The following is a 22,230-nucleotide window of genomic DNA, read 5'->3' on the forward strand; positions in this document are numbered from 1 at the left end:
AGATAGCGTAGTTGAGGCCCAAGGGCACACGGTAAGAAATGAGAACTAAGTCCCAATTCTGTCTCCTTACTTCAGATTCAGCTTAAATAACGGTGATGGAGAGACCCAAAGAACATTTTGAGGCAATGAGTTTGACTGCAGTGGAAAAGCACTTTTGTGGCTGGACTACGGAGGAATCCTTAGTTGGAGCTAACACAGCTAACAGCAGGCACGCCAGAGAGGGCAAAGGATTCCTTCCCCGCCGCCTCCCGCACCCCCCCACCCCACCTCCGACCCAAACAGCAGGAAGTCTGCAGCACCAACCCCCAGCCATGGAAACTGGGGAAGCCCAGGCCCGGGAAAGTGAAGACGGATGTTCACAGGTGTTCGGGTTAAGCAGCTAAAATGACGTTAACGGATGACTAGTTAGCAGGGCCTGCCTCCCCCGTTGCCATGACAACCGGAGCTTGATTACTGAGCCCCTGCAAGGTTGACTGGGGCGGGTTCTTCGTTAACTCGAAATTAGGAAAGGACATTTATGGTGTGTGTGTGCGCGCGCGTGAGCACGCGGAAAGAAGATGAAAAAGATATTATTTGAAACTGTTCAGCTCAGTGATTCTTCACTTCAGCAACATGTTAGAATCACTGCGCAGTTTTAAAAGTTCCGATGCCTAGCCACAGACAAGATCAATTAAATCAGAATCTCTGGGTGTGGAATTCAGGTATCACTATTTAGTCAACTCTTCTCAGGTTATTCTAATTGCAACCAAAGTTGCAAACCCTGCTTTTCAGCTGCTAAGCAACATTCTTGTGACCTTCCCAAGATGGCGGCCACCGACCGCTTCCGCCTTTACGTAAACCGGCAAGGGGCGGGCTCTCCAGGTGCGCATGCGTGTAGCGTCTCTTCGCCCTCTGCTCCCTCCTCCTTTCTCCCCCTCCTCCATTTTGTTCGCGGACGCTGGGGACGGTGGGAGCAGATCCATTTCCGGGTTGGCAAAAGGGGCGGCGGCGGCGAGAAGGGGAGCTTGCCGCGGGGCAAGCAGGACTGGACGGAGCCAGAGCCGAGGTAGCGAAGGAGTCGCTCCCGGAGCCCCGGCGGCCAGGTCGGGAAGGGTGGGTCCAGGGAGGGTGGGTCCGTCTCTGAAATGACCTGCGGATCTGAATGGGAGGGCGAGCCGGGGGAGGGGGGACTGGGGCGGGGCTGTAAGGGAGAGAGGGGACTTTGGAGGAGGGGCCTTTGGGGGAGAGGGGTCCTGGGGGTGGGACCTAAGGGGAGGGGGATTGGAGGCTGGGTCTAAAGAACCTGGAGAAGAGGGGGCGTGGGGAATCTAAGTAGGGAGGAGTGGTCGGGAATCGGTGTGGGGCGAGCGCTAACTGTGAGATGCGAAGGAAGGTTGTTGAGACAGGAAATAAGGAATCCTGAAGGGTTGGGTGAGGTGAGTAAGACGGCGACTGGGGTGAGGAGCGAGGTAACCGTGCGCAAAAGGAGATGGGGAGGGAGGACCTGTTGGGAACAGGTAATTAACAGGATGCTCCGGATGAGGAGGCCGCTGTGATATTTGGGGATTGATGAGTGAAAACCACTGGTTATGGGGTAACTGAGGAAATTGCTTACATTAGAGGGAATCTGAGAACGTTAGTTGAGAAGAAATCAGAATCGAGTTTAAGGTTGGATTGATAAATGTTGAAGTTCGCAAGGGAGCGCGATCTGCAGTTGAGGGCTCAGGTTGGAATGATGTGAAGTCTTAATTCTGGCCTCCGCCACCTCCCTAGGATCCACCTTCCTTTTCACGCTGTTATCTTTGCCCTGTGTTTGTTTCTGAATGACTTACTGCATGTTTTGGGTGACTTTTTTTCTTTCTTCTACACATCAGAAGAGAACCTCAGGGAATAAGGACGGTTCTAGCCCTCATGTGGATTTACTAAGTAACTTTGAGGCAGATCAGTTTTTGTCTCCCCACCCGGCCCCCCCACTGGAGATGTTGGTTTGTTGGTTTGATCCCTTTCTGCATCTAAAAGATTGTGTTAAGCAAATGGGATCTTTAAAGTGGTTGCGAAGAAGTGATTCCTGAAAATAAGATTGAGATACTGCAATTTAGAAGATACGTCGTTCTCAGTTTCTTCCTCTCAACATTGTCCATTTTTTTGTGCCTTGTGCCTGGGAAGACTTGGTTTGGATTTGATACATGTCCAATTTTTAAACTTTTCTTATTGTCAACTTTTAGTAGCAGAAATTTCATATTGTTGTGTTACACTGTATTGGCTGCGGTCAAGACGGGAATGGGGAAGTTAGAGTTGGGGATGAAAGAGGTTGGTTGATGGAGAGAACTCATGGAGAATGTGGGAGAATGCAGTATTTTATTTTCTAGCTGCCAGAGTGTTTCACTCTTGACAAACACTTGCTTCATGAACTCTTTGAGAATTCACTAAAAAATAGTTTCAGGTAGTTGAGTCTTTTGCTTTGGTTCAGTCACTTAGGCCTTTTTTGCCAGTTGTTGGGGACTGGTGTGCTCATGGCCAGTTTTGGCTTCTTTATTCTTAATCCTTTAACATCTTGACTGTTCTAGGTTTTCCTTTGAGTGTAATACTCTAAACACTTGGTGCATAGGCGAACTTGTTTAGCTTAGACGTGTTCCTGAAAGTCTTGGCATTTCTGAAGTCTGACGTGGATTAGCTTAAGAGGGGGCAGTTTCTAACTCTGCTTCACACTTGGTATCAGAGTAATGTTTATCTTAGTTGGTACTGATTAGTTAGGTGATGTCAACACAGAGATGAAATGCAGGGGCGAGTGGAAGGTGTTGAGAACTGTGGGGTTTTCAGGTTTTACTGATGGCTTTTAAGAGGGAAGAGACGAGTTCTATTCCTTTTGGTGGATGTTCTTTCTTGACTTCTTAGGCTCTTTGATATATTCTTTTTTTAAAAAAATTATGTATTATTTTATTTTTGGCTGCACATGGGCTTTCTGTAGGTGCTGCGAGCAGGGGCTGCTTTCTAGTTGCGGAGCGAGGGCTTCTCATTCTGGAGGCTCTTTTGGCGGGCTTTAGGTCATGTGGGCTTCAGTAGTTTCAGCTCTCTGGTTTAGGTAGGCACAGGGTCTTAGTTGCTTTGTGGCATGTGAAATCTTCCCGGACCAGGGATTGAACCCGTGTTTCCTGCATTGCATGGTGGATTCTTTACCACTGTACCACCAGGGAAGTCTGTCTTGGGCTCTTTGGGAGGGTAAACTGGTGTACTTGAATCTTTGTTCTCTTTGCTCTGAATTAATTCTGAAAATCATGGGCTGCTGGTTCAGGTTGTTTCAGCAACCCAACCCCAGGAAGAACTGCAGGTATGAAGTACATATGGATGGTCCCTGACTAACCATGGTTCGACTTAGAGTTTTCAACTTCACAATGGCGTGTAAATGATATGCATTCAGTAGAAGCTGTACTTTGAATGTTTAATTTTGATCTTTTCCTGAGCTATCAATATTTGGCTCTCTCATGATGCTGAGCAGAGGCAGACAGCCGCAGCTCGCAGTCAGCCGATATGCACTTATAACCATCCTGTGCCCATACAGCTGTTCCATTTTTCACTTTTAGTACAGTATTCAATAAATGACATGAGCTGTTCAGTTGGTCAGCCATGTCCAATTCCTTGCGACCCCATGTTCGCACGCCAGGTTTCTCTGTCCATCACCAACTCCTGAAGCTTGCTCAAACTCATGTCCATCCAGTCAGTGGTGCCATCCAATCATCTCATCCTCTGTCATCCCCTTCTCCTGCCCTCAATCTTTCCCAGCATCAGGGTCTTTTCTAATGAGTCAGTTCTTCCCATCAGGCGGCCAAAGTATTGGAGCTTCAGCATCAGTCCTTCCAATGAATATTCAGAATTGATTTCCTTTAGGATTGACTGGTTTGATCTCCTTGCAGTCCAAGGGACTCTCAAGAGTCTTCTCCAACACCACAATTCAAAAGCATCAGTTCTTCAGCGCTCAGCTTTCTCTATGGTCCAACTCTCACATCCATACGTGGTTACTGGAAAAACCAGGGCTATTCGGTACTTTATTTTAAAATAGGCTTTGTGTTAGATGATTTTGCCCAACTGTAGGCTAATGTACGTGTTCTGAGCATGTTTAAAGTAGGCTAGGCCAAGCTAAGTTCTGATGTCCTATAGGTTAGGTGTATTAAATGTATTTTCGACTTAATGGTATTTTCAGTTTATGATGGGCTTATCAGGATGTAACCTATCTGTACACTTATTTGAGGGTTAAAAACTTGCTTAATATTTTGCTGTCATTTAAGCCTACAGTGTGTCTTTTTTGGTTTGTTTTTAAGAAGGTTTGGAAAAAAGTTGGGGAGGCTCTGGGCAGACTTTTAGCGTAGCCTGCTTCTTTCACATAATGGTTTTCCGTTTTTCCTATCCTGCCATGTGTTTCTGTTGCTCTGCTGGAGCCAGTCCCAAGTGGAAAACAGCAAATTGCACATTTTTTCCCCCTCCTTTTTAGTCTCTGGTGGATGTCTTGTTTGTGTCACAGTTTGATACCACCAAATTGAAAGAATTCTTTACTGCTTCAGAGGGAGAGGGTGACAGAAGCTGAGCTGGGTTTCCTGGGCCAGAGAATGGACTCTGTCAAAGCAGAGAATAGTTGCAGAAACACAAACCGGGACCTTGAAGCTGTGACTAACATTTTGGCAACATGCTTCCCTGTGCCAAATAACTTCTTTTCTTCCTGAGTGTGATTGTTGATCTCCTTCTCAAAGTAGGCTCTTGTTGCTACTGTTCTGCACACAGCTCCCGAGCAGAATTTGGCAGAGTTCCGGTTGACTGTCTCTTGGGGGATGTGGCCTGGATTAGAGTAGATGGGGTGTTCCATGTCAAAGTGAGGTTCATTGGCAGATCCTGAGAGCCTCTCTGCGAGGAAATGGAGGCGGTACTCTTTACTGAATGTTCTTACACTCCTTTATGTTTCTTCTAAATTCAAATCTGGTTCTTATTCATCTGGTGATTAAATGCAGAATCATTGCCTTTGCCTAGCTTTGAAAGTCCAAGGCGTTGAGGGGAAGAGAGTGTTTCCGACTTTTTTCCACCTCATTCTCATTCCCAAGCCTTTGAGCCTAGGGAGCCACAGACTAAACTCATGAGCACTTTTTGGTATTATTATCAAAGGGTTTTTAAAAATACTGGATAGAGCTTTATGGAGAAAAGCAATGTTAGTAGGGAAAGAAGGCATTTGCCAATATGTGTGTCTGTCTTAGCTCTCTTAAGATTTTGGCTGATGCCTGTGGAGGCAAATAGGTTATGTTATCAAATAGGAAAGCCAGGCATTGGCTTCTCACTTGCCAGTTAGGCTTGGCAAAGTTGTAACAATTTAGTATGACCATCCTAAATACTTAATTCTACTTAGTAAGTGCTCTTTTCAGTGTGTTCTGTTTAGTGGATGCACTTTTGTTTTTCAGGAGATGGTTATTTGAAGATAACTGTGTCTCCTTTAGGTCTTGGAATGGATTATGAAGATCATTTCTCGCAGTATATGGCAGTGGCCCTGTAACATTGGAGAGAACCTCAAAACAAATTTTGGTGGCCCTGGGTTCACCTTTCTTCTCCCTTCCTTAGCCCAGAGGATTCTGTTCCTGACATGCAGGTTCAGATCCAGAGGGTCTGACCCTGGCCCAGGGCTTTGACTATGGTAGCAAATACGATTATTGGAGTTGTATTCAACCTAGTCTCAGGTCTTTCTTTCCGGAAGAATGTCTTGAAGTGTGGCAGATCTGTGTAAACAAGGAACACGTGTAGATTTCCTCCGCATTAAAAAAAATTTTGCGGGGGGCAGGGCGGTCTGTGTTGGGTGTTTGCTGCTCGCGCGGGCTTTCTCGACCTCCCACAAGTGGGGCCTGCTCTTTGTTGGGGGGCACAGGCTTCTCATTGCCGTGGCTTGTCTTGTGGCGCACAGGCTCTAGAGCGTGGGCGCAGCAGTTGCGGCTCCTCGGGGGCTCTAGAGGCTCTATGGTTGTGGTGCACAGGCTTGTTCTGTAGCGTGTGGAATCTTCCCAGACCAGGGAGTTAATCCTCGTCCCCTCCATTGGTAGGCGGATTCCTATCCACTGTACCACCAGGGATGTCCTCCTCCCCATTTAATAATTGGTTTTCAAAAATTTTTTAGCTTCTTAAACTTCATGGATTTATATTAAGCTCCATTTAGATTGAGGCCCCTGAGTAAAGTAATTTGTTTTTAGTTGGTATTTATGATAATATTTCCATACGAATTCATCAGCCTGCTCTCTGTGCTCATAGAAAACCTGAATCAAGTAATCTCTTTCTTTTTCCCTCCCAATAAACCCTCTGACTGTGGAACAGTCTCCATATGTCCATATTGGAACATTTGTTTTTTTTTTAAAAAGGAATTTTCTAAAGGGGTACAGTGTATTATGGGGCCTGCTGTCTGAGACGTGTGGAGAGTGAGTTTTCCTTCTTTCCACTTCCACCTTCCCAGTGCTCAGATGTAGGCAGGGTGTTTGTCATTAAAGATCCAGGTATGAGATTAAACTCTTGCTGTCAGTATCTTACAAGGACAGGACTTTTAAGAAAATAATAATAAAAATATTATTATTTTCTTAAATAGATAATATACTCACATGGCCCAGAATTTGAAAGGTCAATAAATGGTGGCACTGAGCAGCCTGCCCTCTACCCTTGTCTACCCTTCGTTCTGGTTTGTCTTCCCAGGGTCAGCTAATAGTATCAGTTTCTTGAGATCCTTTTTTCCTTTTTTTAGTCTTATTTATTTTTGGCTGCGCCGGGTCTTTGCTGCACGTGGGCTTTTTCTTAGTTGCCGTGCTTGGGATTCATGTTCCAGTGGTTTTTATTATTGGGGAGAATGGCCTGTAGGATGCTCAGGCCTCAGTAGTTTGGCACGTGGGCTTAGTCCAGAGGCTTGTGGGATCTTCCGAGACCAGGGATGGATCCCATATCCCTGGCATTGGCAGGCAGATTCTTAACCCACTGGACCACCAGGTAAGTCCTCGTGACATCCTTTCCAGAGATAATGTGTACAAAGTAAATATATATGTGTCTTGTATTTTTTAAAATGAGTGTCACACACTAATTCTATGTACAGTTTTTTAAAAACTTATTTTGGCAATCAGTCATTCTATATGAACAGTAAAGAGAGTAACACCTGCCCTATCCTGGTAGATATTTAATGTTTCCAGTCTTTTGCTGTTACAAACTATGCTCCAGAGAAAAACTATATATATTGGCCTTTTGAATGTGTGATTATATCTGTAGGGTAAATTAGAACTGCTGAGGCTGCTGTTTGGGGGGCCCTGTTATTCATTTCCTTGACAATTTTTGAGTTCCTACTGTGTGCCAAGCACTATGGTAGGTCCTGGTGATGGAACAGTGAAAACAAAACTGATTCAGCCTTTGCACTCATGCGGTTATGGTGTAGTGGGGAAAACATCCATTAAACGGGTAATTACTGTTGCCGACAGTACAGTAGAGAGTGCAAATGGGAAGCCTGACCCTAGTTCATGGAGAAGGCGGCCGATCAGGGAAGGTCCCTGAGGAATTGACTTCTAAGGCTGAAACCTAAAGGATGAGGGGAGGAAATGGCAAAGGTGAAGGTCCTGAGGAGGGAAAGAACGTGGCTGTGTGGACAGTTGAAGGGAGTCCCGGTGTGTTTGGACCTTAGGGAGTGAGAAGCAGAGAGATAGGAGGCAAGACTTCAGAGAGTGTGAGTTCTTAAAAAATACAGGTAAATGGCATAGTTCATTTTGAGTTCAACCTTTCCAATAGAGATTTTTTTCTGTTAGTTCTTTCCACTGGGACTAGTTTACCACTGTTGATGCTGAAATCATCAATATCATAAAGAATCGGAATTCTGTACAGCGGACATGCTTTCAGAAAAATTTTCTGAATAAAGCCTGTTCTTTTAGTCTTGATTTCTTTTAGATCCTGCCCATTAAACTCTTGTGGCTGGATTAGAACTTAAAAGGTGGGGCTCTTGAGAACTGGTTTGGAGATTGTTGGGGAGCTGTTCTTAGATCTTGGGGGATGATAGGCTAGTTGGCCAGACCTGGTTATTTAAAAAACAAAAACCTCTTCACTTCTGGGGATTATTGACTGTTTTTCTGGTAAGCGTCATGGGCTGGAGAGAGAACACAGATGTTCTTCTTGTGAACTACTGAAAATAATTCGTCATCTAGGCCATATGTCTTAACATGGTGCATATATCTTACTGGACATGCAAAAGGATCAGTAGCTCAGGGCCATTATAACTCTGAATATATGAAACCATTTTTATCTGCTGTATCTGCAGTATATTTTATATTGACTTTTGTTCAGGAATCACAGTACTCTTCCTCAAAGCCCAGATGGTCCTGTTTTGATTTAGTTCTTACTTGTGTAATTGGATCAGCTTGCCCTGTTTTCATACTTCAAAGTAGACTCCTGATTTTGCAGACTATCACTAGTGATCTCGGAATGAAAATGTGCAGATTTTTCTAGCATTTCACCAAGGAGCATCTGTATATCTGATGGCTTAAGGGTATTAGAGGGAGAGAAGAAGCTCTTCTGCAGTGAAAGTTGCAGCTTCGTTAATAGACTTTCTGTGGTGAGTTGGGACTTAATATATTATCTTTGAGATGAGGCATGACACTTCTCTCCATTTGAAGTCTGGATCAACGTTTTATGGAGCATCTGCTTAAATTTTCTTTCAGGCCTTTTCTTAATGGAGACTGTCATCACTGATTTTCCTTCCTCTGACTGTTCTCTGTATATGTTTTCTGCTTTTATATTTGTGCTGTGCAAAGGATGGAATGCACATACAAGCCAAGCGCCAGTCCTGTGAGATGGCCAGCCTCGAGTGAGAAGAGCTGGTTTTTGTCATTAGTGACTAGATTTCAGCCTACTTGATAAGTCTTTTAATTTCATTAACAGTTTCTTAGAATTTGTAAAGATATTTTGATAGCAGATGTTGGTTATTTTTGTTTTTCAGTTAGTTGCATTAAATTGAGAACAAGACCTGAAAAGGGGGCTGAGTAATTGGTTTTGAGATTTATCCCTCTATCTTTGTGCTTACCTTTGCTTACGAGTTCTCGTGGTGGCCTGGAAATTCCTCACGTACTTGACTTGTGATGGTGTGAGTGCTGGGTGGTGAACCTTGCTTGGTTACACCCAGGCTGTGGCACAGATTCAGGTCACATTAGGCAGCCTGCTTCATTGCAGTTGAGCCTGAGACATGAATTATTTTGGTTTGTTTGGGATTTTCTACTTTGTTTAACTGCATTGGTAGCAGATCCAATGTTGACCTTTCTTGAGAAATTTTGGTAGTCTGAAGCTTGGTTTTGTTGTACAGTGTTAGAGTTTTTGGTTTTAGAAGTTAAATTTAAAATCAAAATAGTAAGAATATATAAAGAGTCAAATAGTACTATAAGTCTTATAGTACTTAAAGAGCTGCTCCATTTCTCCTTACCTATCCTCTGAATGCTTTTAATATTTTTAATAATAATACTTTTAATATTTTTTCTGATGTATATTCATGTTTCTACATAGTATTCTTACACTGTTATGTCTTGATTTTTCCATTCTTAGGTATTATCTATTGAGTTTCTGCTGTGGACACTTGAGTTTTGCATTCTTATGATGCTATTCATGCACAACCCTTCCTGCTCTCTGCTTTATATATATATATATATATATATATATATATATCTCACTATCTTGATTAAATCAATATTCTATATGTTTTGGTGTTATATATCATATATCACGATTCAAGTAGAAAAACCAACCATTCTTGGTATTTCACAGATTATCAAATCATGAAAGGCCAGGGGAGCATAGGTCAGGGAAAGCCACTTGCCGGGTTTGAAAGAAACTGTAGTCATTAATAATCCTGACTGCCTTAAACACCAAGGCAGCCAATTTACAGACCATTGAAAACTGCTGCAAACCACGTGTCTGTCATCTGTCAGAGGCTACACACCTGCTCATTGTTCCTGGAAGACCGATAATGGCATCTACCTTCCTTCTATCTTCTAGATCTTGAGTGAATGCTCTGTGTTGGTGGGATTTAAACCGCAACCCAGTGACAGGGGATTCTAGGAAAAGTAGTTCCCAGACCTCCAGCCTCCCTCCTCTCCTGTGAGTCCAGAAGGGAGTAGAGGTGAGTGTTATCAAAAGAAGAGAAAAAAGTAGCATCCAGTATAATGACTGTGTACTATGATTATATTTCCTTCTTTATATATATATATATTTTTTTTCCTTAAGTATTATATTTGCCTTTTTTTCCTGTCTTATTTCCTTTTTTTGCTTGACTTACTAAGTATCAGTCATTAATTCATCCCTAACCTTGGATGGAAGTATCTCTTCTCAGCACATTTAAACATGTTAGTGGAGTCTCTTCCAGAGACTTTATGAAAAAGATCTATAGGATGGGTGCATTTTTTAAGGGTTTGCCTGTCTGAATCATCTGTTTTCTACCTTCATGCTGGTTGATAGTTTGACTAGATATAAAATACTTTGTTGGGGATCATATTTCTTTGGAAATTTTAAACCGTGCTTTGTGGCTTTCTAACTTTCAATAATAATATTATGAAATTTGGTGCTATTCAATTCTAGATTCTTTGTATAGGATCTGTTTTTTCCTCTGAAAGATTTTAGGGTCTTGTCTTACCTGCCTCCTGCATTGGAGGGCGGTTTCTTAACCACTGGACCACCAGACTAGTCCCATTTAGGGTCTTGTCTTTATCCCTGGTATTCTGGAATGCAGTGATGTGCCTTGGGGTGGATATTAGAATTCATCATGCTTGGGAGTTCCCTGGTGGTCCAGTGGTTAGGACTCCATGTTTCTGCTAGTGGGGGCCCAGGTTTGATCCCTAGTTGGGGAACTAATAAGATCCCACAAGTTGTACAGTATGGCCGGGGGGGGGGGGGGAATTCATCATGCTTGAGATTCAGTGGGCCATGTCAGTCTGCAGCTTATTTTCATCTACTTCCCTGGTGGCTCAGATGGTAAAGAATCTGCCTGTAGTGTGGGAAACCTGGGTTCGATCCCTGGAGTCGGGACGATCCCCTGGAGAAGGGAATGGCAGCCGACTCCAGCATTCTTACCTGGAGAAATGCATGGACAGAGGAGCCTGGCAAGCTGTAGTCTGTGGGTCGCAGAGAGTCAGACCTGACTGAGCGACTTAACACTTTCACCCTTTCCATCTGTCAAGTTTTTCTGTATTATCATCTCTTATAATGTATTCTCTCTCTGATAATTATTTCTCTCCTCCCTATTTCTCGGAACCCCTGTTATCCAGATGGTGAAACTCCTAGACTAGCCCTCAATTTTTTTCCCTTGTGAATTTTTTTCCCTCATTCAGTTTTCAGACAGCCTTAGTTTTTTCTTCCAGCTCTTGTATTTTAAATATTTACCATCATTTTTTTTTTTTTAGTTTCCAAGAAATTTTCTCCAAATTTTTAAAAATTTATTTTTAATTGGAGGATAATTGCTTTACGATATTACGTTGGTGTCTGCCATACATCACCATGAGTCAGCCATAGGTATACGTATCTCAGAATTTTATGTATACATTTTTTTGCATGTTGTCAGGAATTCTGTTTTGCTTATTTACTTTGCTTCCTGTCTTTCATGTGAGAGGTTCTCTTGAAACGTCTAATAATTCTTGGCTATCTGTTCATTTTTAAGGATAGGGCACTAAAACGCTGAGTGCAGATCCCTGGGTCATCAAGTGGTGGGCACCATTTTAGGGTGGATTGGCACTGGTCACTTTCCTCAGAGAGGACTGCTCCGGTTTTCTGCTTGGAGAGTATTAGCCCAGCAGCAGTGTCTTTGGAGCTGAGTGGGAGAAGAGAGCTGGGGATGGGGAGAGGTCTCGTTATTGAGGACAAGTTAGACTTGCTTGATCCCCATTTGTTCTCAGTATGGCTCAGCTGCCCTTAGCTGTCACTGGTCCCTTGGTTCAGAGACCGTCTGGTTCAGCTTCTCTCATCTTCTGCCAGGCAGTGTAGGGGCGGGGACAGAAGGATAGAAGAATCTTATTTCTTACACAGACTTTTTGTCTTTGTTTTGTTTTTCTGTTTTTTTTTAATTGGAGGACAATTGCTCTACAATATTGTGTTGGCCTCTGCCACACATCAGCATGAATTAGCAGCAGGTACATTACACAGACTTTCAACCAGTTCTCTTTTAGCCCCTCCTACACCCCTTTCTCCAGACATGCTGGATGCCTCCAGTTTCTGAGCCTTTTCTGAGATTCTGTGGTAGAAATCTGCTTGCTTCTTTCCACTGCAGGCATTTGGTTTTTTCCTTTCTGTGAAGTTATTTATCACTAGTGCATCTGCTGTCCAGCTTCCAAAATTTTGTTGATATCTGTCTTTATGTTGCTGTCTCGTTTCCCATTTTCTCTTTTTAAAAAAATTTATGCCTTAAATTTTTTTCCCCTGATTTTAGTAGATCTGGATTAGGGCCCAGAAATCTTTGTGTGTGTGTTTATTAAACATGCCCTAGGATGTGTTTTTTCTTCAGGCAAGTTTAGAAGGACCTTCTAAACCATATATTGCTATCCTAAGTTGCTTTTGTATTCTGACTGTGTTTTAGTCTGTCTAGCTTTGGTCTGGATTTCTAAATTAGAATGTGTCCTTCATCTGATTAACTCCTCTCTTCTGTAAGTTAAATACTGGCAAATGGTAATAACTTTGGCCTTGTGTGACTCCCATTTTTTTAAGCCACCACTTCTAAACCCACGGGTTCCTGGGATGTGTGGGTGGGGAGGAAATATTAGTTACGAACATTGAGCTACTCTGCATCATTTCACTGTCCAAATCCAGAAATCTGTTTTTTTTTGTTGTTGTTGTTTTGAAATGGAAAATTGACTCAGGCTTTAAAAACAGATTTACTAGTTATCTGCCTTAGATTTATGCACCATCATTTTTGGAGATGTTAAAGTACTGTGATTTGAAGTTTGTTTTTAATTTTGACAGTACGAGAGGGCACATTCTCTTCTTTTTGTGTTATAGATCCCTAGGGCTTACAAGGAAAAACTGTTGTATCTTTTACCATCAGTATGTAAAGCATCTGGAAATGAGGGGTTTGCAGCTGCTCCTTGGTTGCGGTTATTCACTTGGAGATCAGGGGCCAAATGAGTACCTGTCTTAGTGATGTTGTAGATAGAGGCCTAGTACCCTAGTTCTCAGATTTGGGAAGTCTGTGGCTCCTAGTAGCTAAATGCAGCCTGAGGAAGCCGTGGCAGCTCTGACATCTTACGTTCTAAGATGAAACAGCTCTAATAGATTTTTACAAATTTCACTGAAACAGTTTTGGTGAACAAAGGTACAAAAACAGTGTGAAATCTAAAGTGTTACTGTCTTGGAAATTCCCTGGTGGCACAGTGGTTAGGATTCTGGGCTTTCACTGCCATGGCCTAGGTTCAGTCCCTGGTCAGGGACCTGAGATCTCACAAGTCACGTGGCCAAAAAATAAAAAATGTATAATAAAAATAAAGCATTATCGTCTCATTGATTAGTGATCATTGGCTGTGGGTTTATTTATTTTTTAAATATTTATTTGTTTGTTTGGCTGTTTCAGGTGTTAGTTGTGGCGCTCGGGCTTTCTCTAGGCGTGGCACATGGGCTTGAGAGTGCGGACTCAGCGGTTGCTGTGTGCGGGCTTAGTTGCTCTGAGGCATGTGGGATCTTAGTTCTCTAGCCAGGGATCAAACCCGAATCCCCTGTATTGAACAGCAGATTCTTAACCACCGGACCACCAGGGAAGCCCCCTGGCTGTGTTTTAAAGCACTACAGCACTCTGAACTATAACTGATTTACTGCAATTGACTGTTTTCTATATATGTTCCCCCACCCTCCCACTGGGTTTCCCAGGTGGCTCTGTGGTAAACAGTCTGCCCTACAGTGCAGAAGATGCAAGAGATGAGGGTTTGATCCCTGGATGGGAAAGATCCCCTGCAGAAGGGAGTGGCTACCCATTCCAGTATTCTTGCCTGGAGAATTCCATGGACAGAGGAGCCTGGTGGGCTACAATCCATGGGGTTTCAAAAGAATCTGACACAACTTAGCGACTGAAACTACAGCAACCCTCCCAATACTTCGCTGCTCTCAGAATAGTAGGATTTTCTCTTAGCTTTGAGGGGTGTGGTGGGGGCTGGGGATGTTTGGTAAGGTCGTTTCTTACCATCTCTGTTTATGATGGCATTGTATTTACAGTTGCTCCTGTATTAGTTATCTCTAGCCATCTTTTTAATGAAGCCGTTCTTCACAACTGGTTATTTAATTGAATGCAAGAGTAGACTTCTCATTGATTTGTGGTCGTTTTAGATGAGAGGACTTGGTTGCCGAGTTGCCCTGTATCTGGGAATCATATATAACCTGTGGAACCTGATATTTGCCTCATCAAGTAGTCTATGCATATGTAGGCTTCTGAGTTCATGTTTTCCAGGCTTTTGAAAAATAACTTGGGACAAGAGGAAAGAGTCTTATTAGGGGGAAAAGCTGCATTTTGGGATATATAATTTTATTCTTATTAGAAAAATTCTATTTGAAAGATTATCATCATAAAGTTACGTATTTTTCTTCTGCCTTCCCGGTGGCTCAGTGGGTGAAGAATCTGTCCGAAATGCAGCAGACACAGGAGACACGGGTTTGATCCCTGAGTTGGAAAGATCCCCTGGAGGAGGAAATGGCAACCCATCCAGTATTCTTGCCTGAAAAATCCTGTGGACAGAGGAGCCTGGCAGGTTATAGCCCATGGAGTCGCAAAGAGTTGGACACGACTAGGCGACTAAGCACGCACACGTGCGTGCACTTCTGCCTCCATCCTTCTTTCTTCCAGGATTGTGTGCTGCTTGTAACAGTGAAAAATCATTGAAGTAAAGAGGTTTTTTTAAAATTACTTGTTGTATCAATCAGGTTTGCTGCACAGTTAAATTTCCTTGATGGAAAATGCCTCCCATTGGAAAGATAATTTTTTATCCTTCATGGAGTAACTTTGGAATTTTAATTACTTCCATGGCCATACATGATAAAAATCTGTTTCACCAGAGGTTTGACTGAATTGAATTTCAAGGGAGAGGGAGCACCTTTTCCACTGAGAGAAGAGGGCTGTAGATTACTTGTAGATTATATAAAGCTTTCGGAGGAGGGGAGGGTGGTACAAGATGTGGAACAAGAAAGTTACTCTAGTCTGTTTCTTTGTGTTTTAGAGAAACCAAAATCGCTTTAGTGGAAACTCTACGGTATTCTGTCATAGAACACATGGAGGCGTGTTCATAGTTCTCTGTTGATGTCAATTCTTGCGTAATTAGAGGAACCTGTTTGACTCCCGCTGTTAGTCTCTGGCAGTGGCATGCGAATCCTCTCAGGGAGCTCCTGGCTCTCCTCCCGTGTGGGGTTCTGTGGCTTGGGAACTGGATGTCTTCATGCCACTGTGGCGATGAGCTCACTCTTCCCTAGACTGCTGCTTTTCAGGTGCAAGGTTGAAGGTGGACGGGTAAGCAAATTCCCAGCAGGGAACTTTTAACCCTGGAAGACTTCCAGTTAGTACCTAGGTCCCTAGCTGTGCTCCAGCCAAAGAGAGGTGAGGTACAGTCTGTGGGGTTAATGCATGAGATAACTGGTGGAACTTGTTTACTTTGGATGTGAAGCTATTGGTTTGTTTAGCCTTCTTTGGTATAATAGGCATATTGGATGGAGGAGGATACTACTTTTTAAAATTTTTATTTATTTGTTTTGGTTGAGCTAGGTCTTCATCGCTTTCTCTGGTTGCGGCGAGCAGAAGTTACTCTCTAGTTGTGGTGTGAGCTTTTCCTTGCAGTGGCTTCTCTTGCGGAGCACAGGCTCGAGGTGCGTGGGCTCAGTAGTTGTGGCTCGTGGGCTTAGTTGCCCCGTGGCATGTGGGATCTTCCCGGATCAGGGATTGAATCTGTGTCCCCTGTATTGGCAGGTGGAGTCCCATCCACCGTACACCAGGGAAGTCCAGAGAAGGATACTACTATTGGATTTGGAGGATGGCTTCTTATTTGTTTATTTTTAATTGGAGGATATGGAGCATGGCTTATAAAGTCTCAGGTTTCATCTCCTACCATTCTTCTCACGCTGTTCCAGTTACCTTGGCGTTTAGTTCTCTAACACATCAAACTCATTCCCGTCTCCTTGATGTTTGTTAATTCTTTTCGGAAGATGCTTTCCCCAGATGTTCCTAGGGCTTGGCTGCTCATGGAGACGCTTCTGAGAGGCAGGCCCCCCAGCCCCTGCCCATCTAACAACACTGTGCCCTGCTCCTACACTCTCCTTTATGATTCTCGTTTTTCTATTCTTTTTATCACTGATATATGAGATTATATTTGTTTCCTTCCTCTAGAATGTAAGGTCCAAGATGGTAAAAAATTGTCTTGTTAAGCCACTGGAACAGAGTTTATCAATCTTATCATTATTCACATTTCTAAACCGGATAATTCTTTGTTGTGGGTGGCTTTGTTGCTGCATGGCACATGGGATCTTCCTGGACCAGAGGTTGAACCTGTGTCCCCTGCACTGGCAGGCAGATTCTTTACCACAGAGCCTCCAGGGGAGCCCTTAACAGGATACTAAAGAATGAAACACGTATTTAAGAAGGTGAGATAGGGACTTCCCCGGCGGTCCAGGGGTTAAGACTTTGTGCTTCCAGTGAAGAGGGTACCATTTCAGTCCCTGGTCAGGGAATGAAGATTCTACATGCTGTGCAGTGTGGCCAAAAAATAAATAAATAATTTTATTGTTAACATCTTAAATACCTATCCATATGACTGAGTGTTGTAAGGTGAAACTAAGGCCCTTGAGTCTTTCCTGAGGGAGATAGCCTACTTAAAAAATGTTCAGGGTCATTTTTTTCTCCCCCCTGTGGAATTTGGTTGGGTACTTTGGTACAAAAACTGTAATTTACTGTGTAATCAAAGTTGAGATCAAAGGAAAGTACTGTTACTTGAGGTCTCTTAGCATGAAAGTGGATGACATTAAGATTTAGATTTTTAAAAATTATTTTTTCTTTTTAAAACAACTTGTAAACGAAACCTCAGTTTTATAACAGTAGAATACCATTTGAATAAAGGCCTCAAATTGTAGTGGTAACTATAATATCTCTTAGATCATTTTAAATATATGAAGAAAGCAGCTAAGTTGGACTCTTCATTCATCAAATTAAAAGGCAGCATCATTGTTTCTGTCCTCAGGAGGCTTCCTGCTCCTAAAATGTATGAATATTTGGAAATTAATAGAAAAATAAGTTTTGTCTTTCGAGGAGTAAAAGAAAGCACTTTTTAAAAAGTGCATTGCTCAAGTTTTATAGAGACTTATCTCTGAATTCTGAGATAAAGTTGACATTAAGAAGACTTAAAATAATGCTCTCTGATCTTTATTTCAAAGAAACTGACTCCTGAGGATGTATAAAGCTTATTTTATCATGGTTTTTAAGATGGAAGGGATTAAGAAAGGAATGAGAATTTTTCTGAAAATCAGGGACTCGAAAAACAGAGATGGTGAGGTTTGTAGTTTGGATTTAATAGATCAGAAAGGAAAGACTTAATTCTGTGATGAACTTTTTTTTCTTTTTTGTTTAACTTCACGAGTGTTAGATTCTTAAAAATGCAATAGACAGTGATTCCAGAAGGCCTGAATTTGTCCTCTGATTAAACAATATTAGTCACTAAAGTTTGTCTTTCTTTTATAAAGCTTTATGAATGGTTTTTGCTTCATTTGTTCTTAACTGAAAGCACTTCTCAAAGCAGACCGTCTGCATTGGGTTAGTGCTTGTAGTATCCATCTTGAATTGGTTTGAATAACACCTCTTTGGGGAATCTTCAGGGAAAGGAAAGTTGGGTTAATTTAAATTTGTACAAATTGGTCTGCTCTGGGAAAATGTAGAGATCTGGTTGAATTCTATCATTAAGATAGGAATTTGGAGTGAGTTAAGTTTTTATTTAGGAAAAATAATGGAAGATTGCTAAACCCAACCAGCTTGCAGTCGAGATTTGTTTCATAGTGACGAGTGAGGTCGAAAGGGACGTGGAGACCTGAGTTTGAGTCCTTACTCTGCAGTTTCCTCCTGAGTGATCATGGGGGTTGCCCTTAGCTCAGTCGGTCTGCCTCTTACCCTAGTGTGTACACAGACCCTGCTCCTTGAACTTCAGAGTTCTCACCTGTAAAATGGGTGTGATAATACTTTACTGTAGAGGGCATCATTGTATACTCCGTGTCCCTGACAGGAGGGTGACATGCTTGCCGTCTTTGTGAAGGCAGCAGAGAGGCTGAGAGCCACTGCTGGAAGTTGGCGCTGAAGACAGTCACTTGATAAAAGTGTGCGCACGCACACACACACTCCACGGCTTGCAGGACCTGTTTCCTGACCAGAGATTTCAGTTGGTTCACCCGGGTCATGGCAGTGAAAGCCCAGAATCCTAACCACTAGGCTATCAGGGGACTCCCAAAGGGATTTTTTTGAGGGATCTATTTTGAAATTGGAGTTTGAATTGAGCCTATTTTAAAAGGTATCTTTAACTGTGTAATGTTTTAGTGGTCTTTTGCAGTGGGTGACTTTAAAAAAAGGTTTGTCTTGCTAGAGAATTACTGCTTTGCCTAATACGTGACACTCACTATCAGATTTAAGGTTCCCTTTAGGTTATTTCTTATTTCGTAGCATGTAGGTTGGATCAGCTTGTGGGTCTGGGAAGACTTAGGGACTTGTCTGGACCTCTTTTCCAGGTCATTCTAGAAGACAGTTTCAGCCGTGGCAATGGCCAAAGTAAGTAAAATGGGAAGCCCAGGAAAGGCAGAAACTGAGGTGACTGGAATTAGTTGACAGTGTTTGTGTCTGAATGGACTGTAATTTTCCCCATTGTTAGGCTGCTGGCTATATGCCGGCTATGGGGACCTAGGTGGAATGGTCATAGTAATCCCAGAGAGTTCAATAGAAGAAAGTTTATTTCTTCTTCTCCATATGTTTCTTTCATTTTAACACCCCCCGCACTCTGTGATGGATGTTCTGCTTATGAGCATTTACTATTTTGACCAATTTCTCAAGTCTAGTATGTTAGATTCCTGGGAAAGGAAAACTAGACTTAGTTTTGAAACCAGAAATGAGAAGGTAGTCTCCTTAGAGGAGAGCCAGCTGCTTGTTCTTTGAAGTGAATTCAGACACTACTCCCCACGGGAGCCACCCAGCCAGAGTAGTGTCCAGGTTTTTGTGGTTGGAGCAGAAAGTTCTGTTGGGCAGACAGCCTTTAGTGGCATTACACTGGGAGGAGTTGGGATTTTGAAGACATTCACAGTCATGTTTTTAATCAGATTTTACTTACCTACAAAGGTTCTTGGTTTTATAGAACCTCTGAAATATTTGCCGTTTTATCATTCTCCGGGCATTGAGAGAAGTGTTTAAGTGTTCTTTATTCACAGAAAGATTTTGTTCACTCCTATAACAAGAGAGTTTAGAACGAAACCTCTGCAGTTATTTGGCTTTGACTTTGAGGGGTTCAAGAAGTGGAATTTCCTTGGAGTGACTTTTTGGAGGTATTGTTCTTGAGTTTTGGTTTTATCTTTGCCCCCTACTTCAGTGTCTTAGGGTAAGAGTCCCCTGGCTTTAGTCTCATTTGTGAAATGACGAACACTTACAAACTCTTTAACAGGTAGACAGCCATATAGTTTCTGAGTTTTAAGTGTTCAGCCACTGATGGGTTAAATTTGCACATAGTATTTATGCTCTTATCAGATTCCAGTCATATGACTGTATCAGGGGTCAGTAAACTTTGGCCCATGAGTCAGATCTGGTCCATGATCTGTTTTGTATGGCACAATGACTAAGAACATTTTTTTACATTTTCAAAATGTAAAGATCAAGAGAATGAAAAGACAAGCCACAGAATAAGAGAAAATATTTGCAAAAGGTACAGCTGATAAAAGACCATTAGCTAAAATGTATAAAGAACTCTTAAAACTCAACAATAAGAAAACAACCCAATTAAAAAGTGGGCAAAAGACCTGAACAGGCACTTCATCAAAGAAGATATATAGATGGCAAGTCAGCATTTGAGAAGATTCCAACATCACGTGTCATTTGGGAATTGCAAATTAGAACAACAGGACTACACACCTATTAGAATGACCAAAATTCAAAATTCTCGCAAGGAGATGAAACAGTAGGAACTCTTACCCATTGCTTGTGAGAATTGCAAATTGATACAGCCACTGCGGAAGATATTTTGGCAGTTTATTACAAAACATACTCTTACCATATGATCCATCAGTCCTACTCCTTGATATTTACCCAAATGAGTCAAAAACTTGTGTCCTCACAAAACCCTGCACAAGGATGTTTATATCAGCATTATTCATAATTGCTAAGACTTGGAAGCAACCCAGATGTCCTTTAGGAGGTGAATGGATAAAACAAACTGTGGTACATCCAGACAGTGGAATGTTACCCAGCGCTAAAAAGAAATGAGTTATTAAGCCGTGAAAAGACCTGGAGGAAACTGAAATGCATCTTACCAAGTGAAGGAAGCCAATCTGAGAGAGGTACATGCCGGGTGGTTCCAACAGTGTGACCGTTCTGGAAAAGGCAAAACTGGGGAGACATTAAAAAGCTCAGTGCTTGCCAGGGGTCCAAAGGACGGGCCAGGGAGGGATGAATAGGCAGAGCATGAAAGAACTTTTAGCAAAGTGAGATGATTCTGTATGGTATTACATTGGTGTTTATGTGTGTGTTGTGTAACTCAGTCATGTCCAACTCTTTGCAGCCCCATGGACTGTAGCCCGCTAGGCTCCCCTGTCCCTGGAATTCCCCAGGCAAGAATACTGGGAGTGGGTTGCCATGCCCTCCTCCAGAGGATCTTCCCGATTCAGGGATCGAACCCGTGTCTCTTAGGTTTCCTGCATTGGCAGGTGGGTTCTTCACCACTAGCACCACCTGCAGAGCCAGCTACATTGGTGGACAGTTGTCATTATTCGTTGTTCAGTCACTAAGCTGTGTTCAACTCAGCGACCCCAAGAGCTGCAGAGTGCCAGGCTTCCCTGTCCTTCACTATATCCTGGAGCTTGCTCAGACTCACGTCCATTGAATTGGTGATGCCATCCAACCATCTCATCCTCTGTCACCCCTGTCTCCTTCTGCCCCCAGTCTTTCCCAGCATCAGGGGCTTTTCCATTATATGTTTGTCCAAACCCATGAAATGTACAACTGCACGAGTGAGCCCTAGGGCTTCCCTGGTAGTCCAGTGGTTAAGAGTCCACCTTGCAATGCAGGAGACACAGGTTCACTCCCTGGTCCAGGAAGATCTCACATGCCTTTGGAACAACTAAACCCATGCACCACAGCTACTGAGCCTGAGCTCTAGGGCCACAAGCCACAGCTACTGAAACCTGTGTGTCCTAGAACCTGTGCTTGGCAATAAGAGGAGCCACGTCTGTGAGAAGCCTGAGCACTGCAGCTAGAGAAAGCCCACCGGAAGCAACGAAGACCCAGAGCAAAGCCAAAAAGAACTAAATGATTTAATTAAAGAGGGTGAACCCTAATGTAAACTATGGACTTTGGGCAATTATGAGGTGTCAGTGTAGGTTCGTCAGTTATAACAAATGTACCACAGCAGGATGTAGATAGTGGGGTACTGTATGTTTGGCTGGGGGGACAGAGGTTTTAAGGGAGCTCAGTACTTTTTGCTCAATTTTGCTGTGAACCTAAAACCGCTGGTAAAATGAAGTTTAGTAATGTAAAAGGCTGTCAAAGCAAAACAAAAGAATAATGTGCAACAGAGACCATAGACAGTTTACAGAGCCTAAAGTATTGTTTTTATCTGGCCTTTTATGGAAAAGAGTTCCTGAGCCCAGGACTGGATCCCAGTGCGCCTAGGAGATGAGTGTCTAGTTTCTCTGGTGTCGTGCCCTGGCCTCTGGTTCTTCTGGTACTCTGTGTCTCTCAGGGCAAAGTTGTTCTCTTGAATTTATTTCTGCTTCACTTGCAGGTATATGAGTGACCTAAAGCTGCAGATTAAAACGGAGAGAGAGCAGTGCCAACTGCACGAAGGGCAAGGATGCCAATTCCTCCTCCTCCTCCACCACCCCCCGGTCCTCCTCCACCTCCCACTTTTCATCAGGTAGGTCATCCTTCCACTCGGCTATCCCAAAACCTGAATGCATACTTAGGGCTTCCTGGTGTAAGGCATATGGTGTGGGAAGATGGAGACTGAATAAATAAAGTCTGTCTTCCTCAATTAGTTCTGATTC

At 42.9% G+C, this 22,230-nt stretch overlaps 1 protein-coding gene across 13 annotated transcripts in view; it reads left to right on the forward strand.

The window, feature by feature from the left end:
• Positions 1–921: 921 nt before the first annotated feature.
• The window catches only part of WIPF2 (WAS/WASL interacting protein family member 2), a 41,526-nt gene continuing 20,217 nt past the window's right edge, over positions 922–22,230 (forward strand). The window contains exons 1-4 of one of the 13 annotated variants that reach the window (XM_060395589.1): positions 922–1,082; positions 10,003–10,126; positions 14,579–15,472; positions 21,969–22,100. In XM_060395589.1, coding sequence (XP_060251572.1) covers positions 22,038–22,100 — 63 coding nt within the window. In that variant the 5' untranslated portion in view covers positions 922–1,082; positions 10,003–10,126; positions 14,579–15,472; positions 21,969–22,037. Of the gene's footprint in view, positions 1,083–1,240; positions 1,416–1,493; positions 6,973–10,002; positions 10,127–14,578; positions 20,527–21,968; positions 22,101–22,230 lie in introns of those variants that run through there. The other 12 variants (XM_060395591.1, XM_042256722.2, XM_060395593.1 and 9 more) reach the window with 12 other exon arrangements.

This window comes from Ovis aries, chromosome 11 (assembly GCF_016772045.2).
Source record: "Ovis aries strain OAR_USU_Benz2616 breed Rambouillet chromosome 11, ARS-UI_Ramb_v3.0, whole genome shotgun sequence".
In the NCBI taxonomy this organism is placed as follows: Eukaryota; Metazoa; Chordata; class Mammalia; order Artiodactyla; family Bovidae; genus Ovis; species Ovis aries.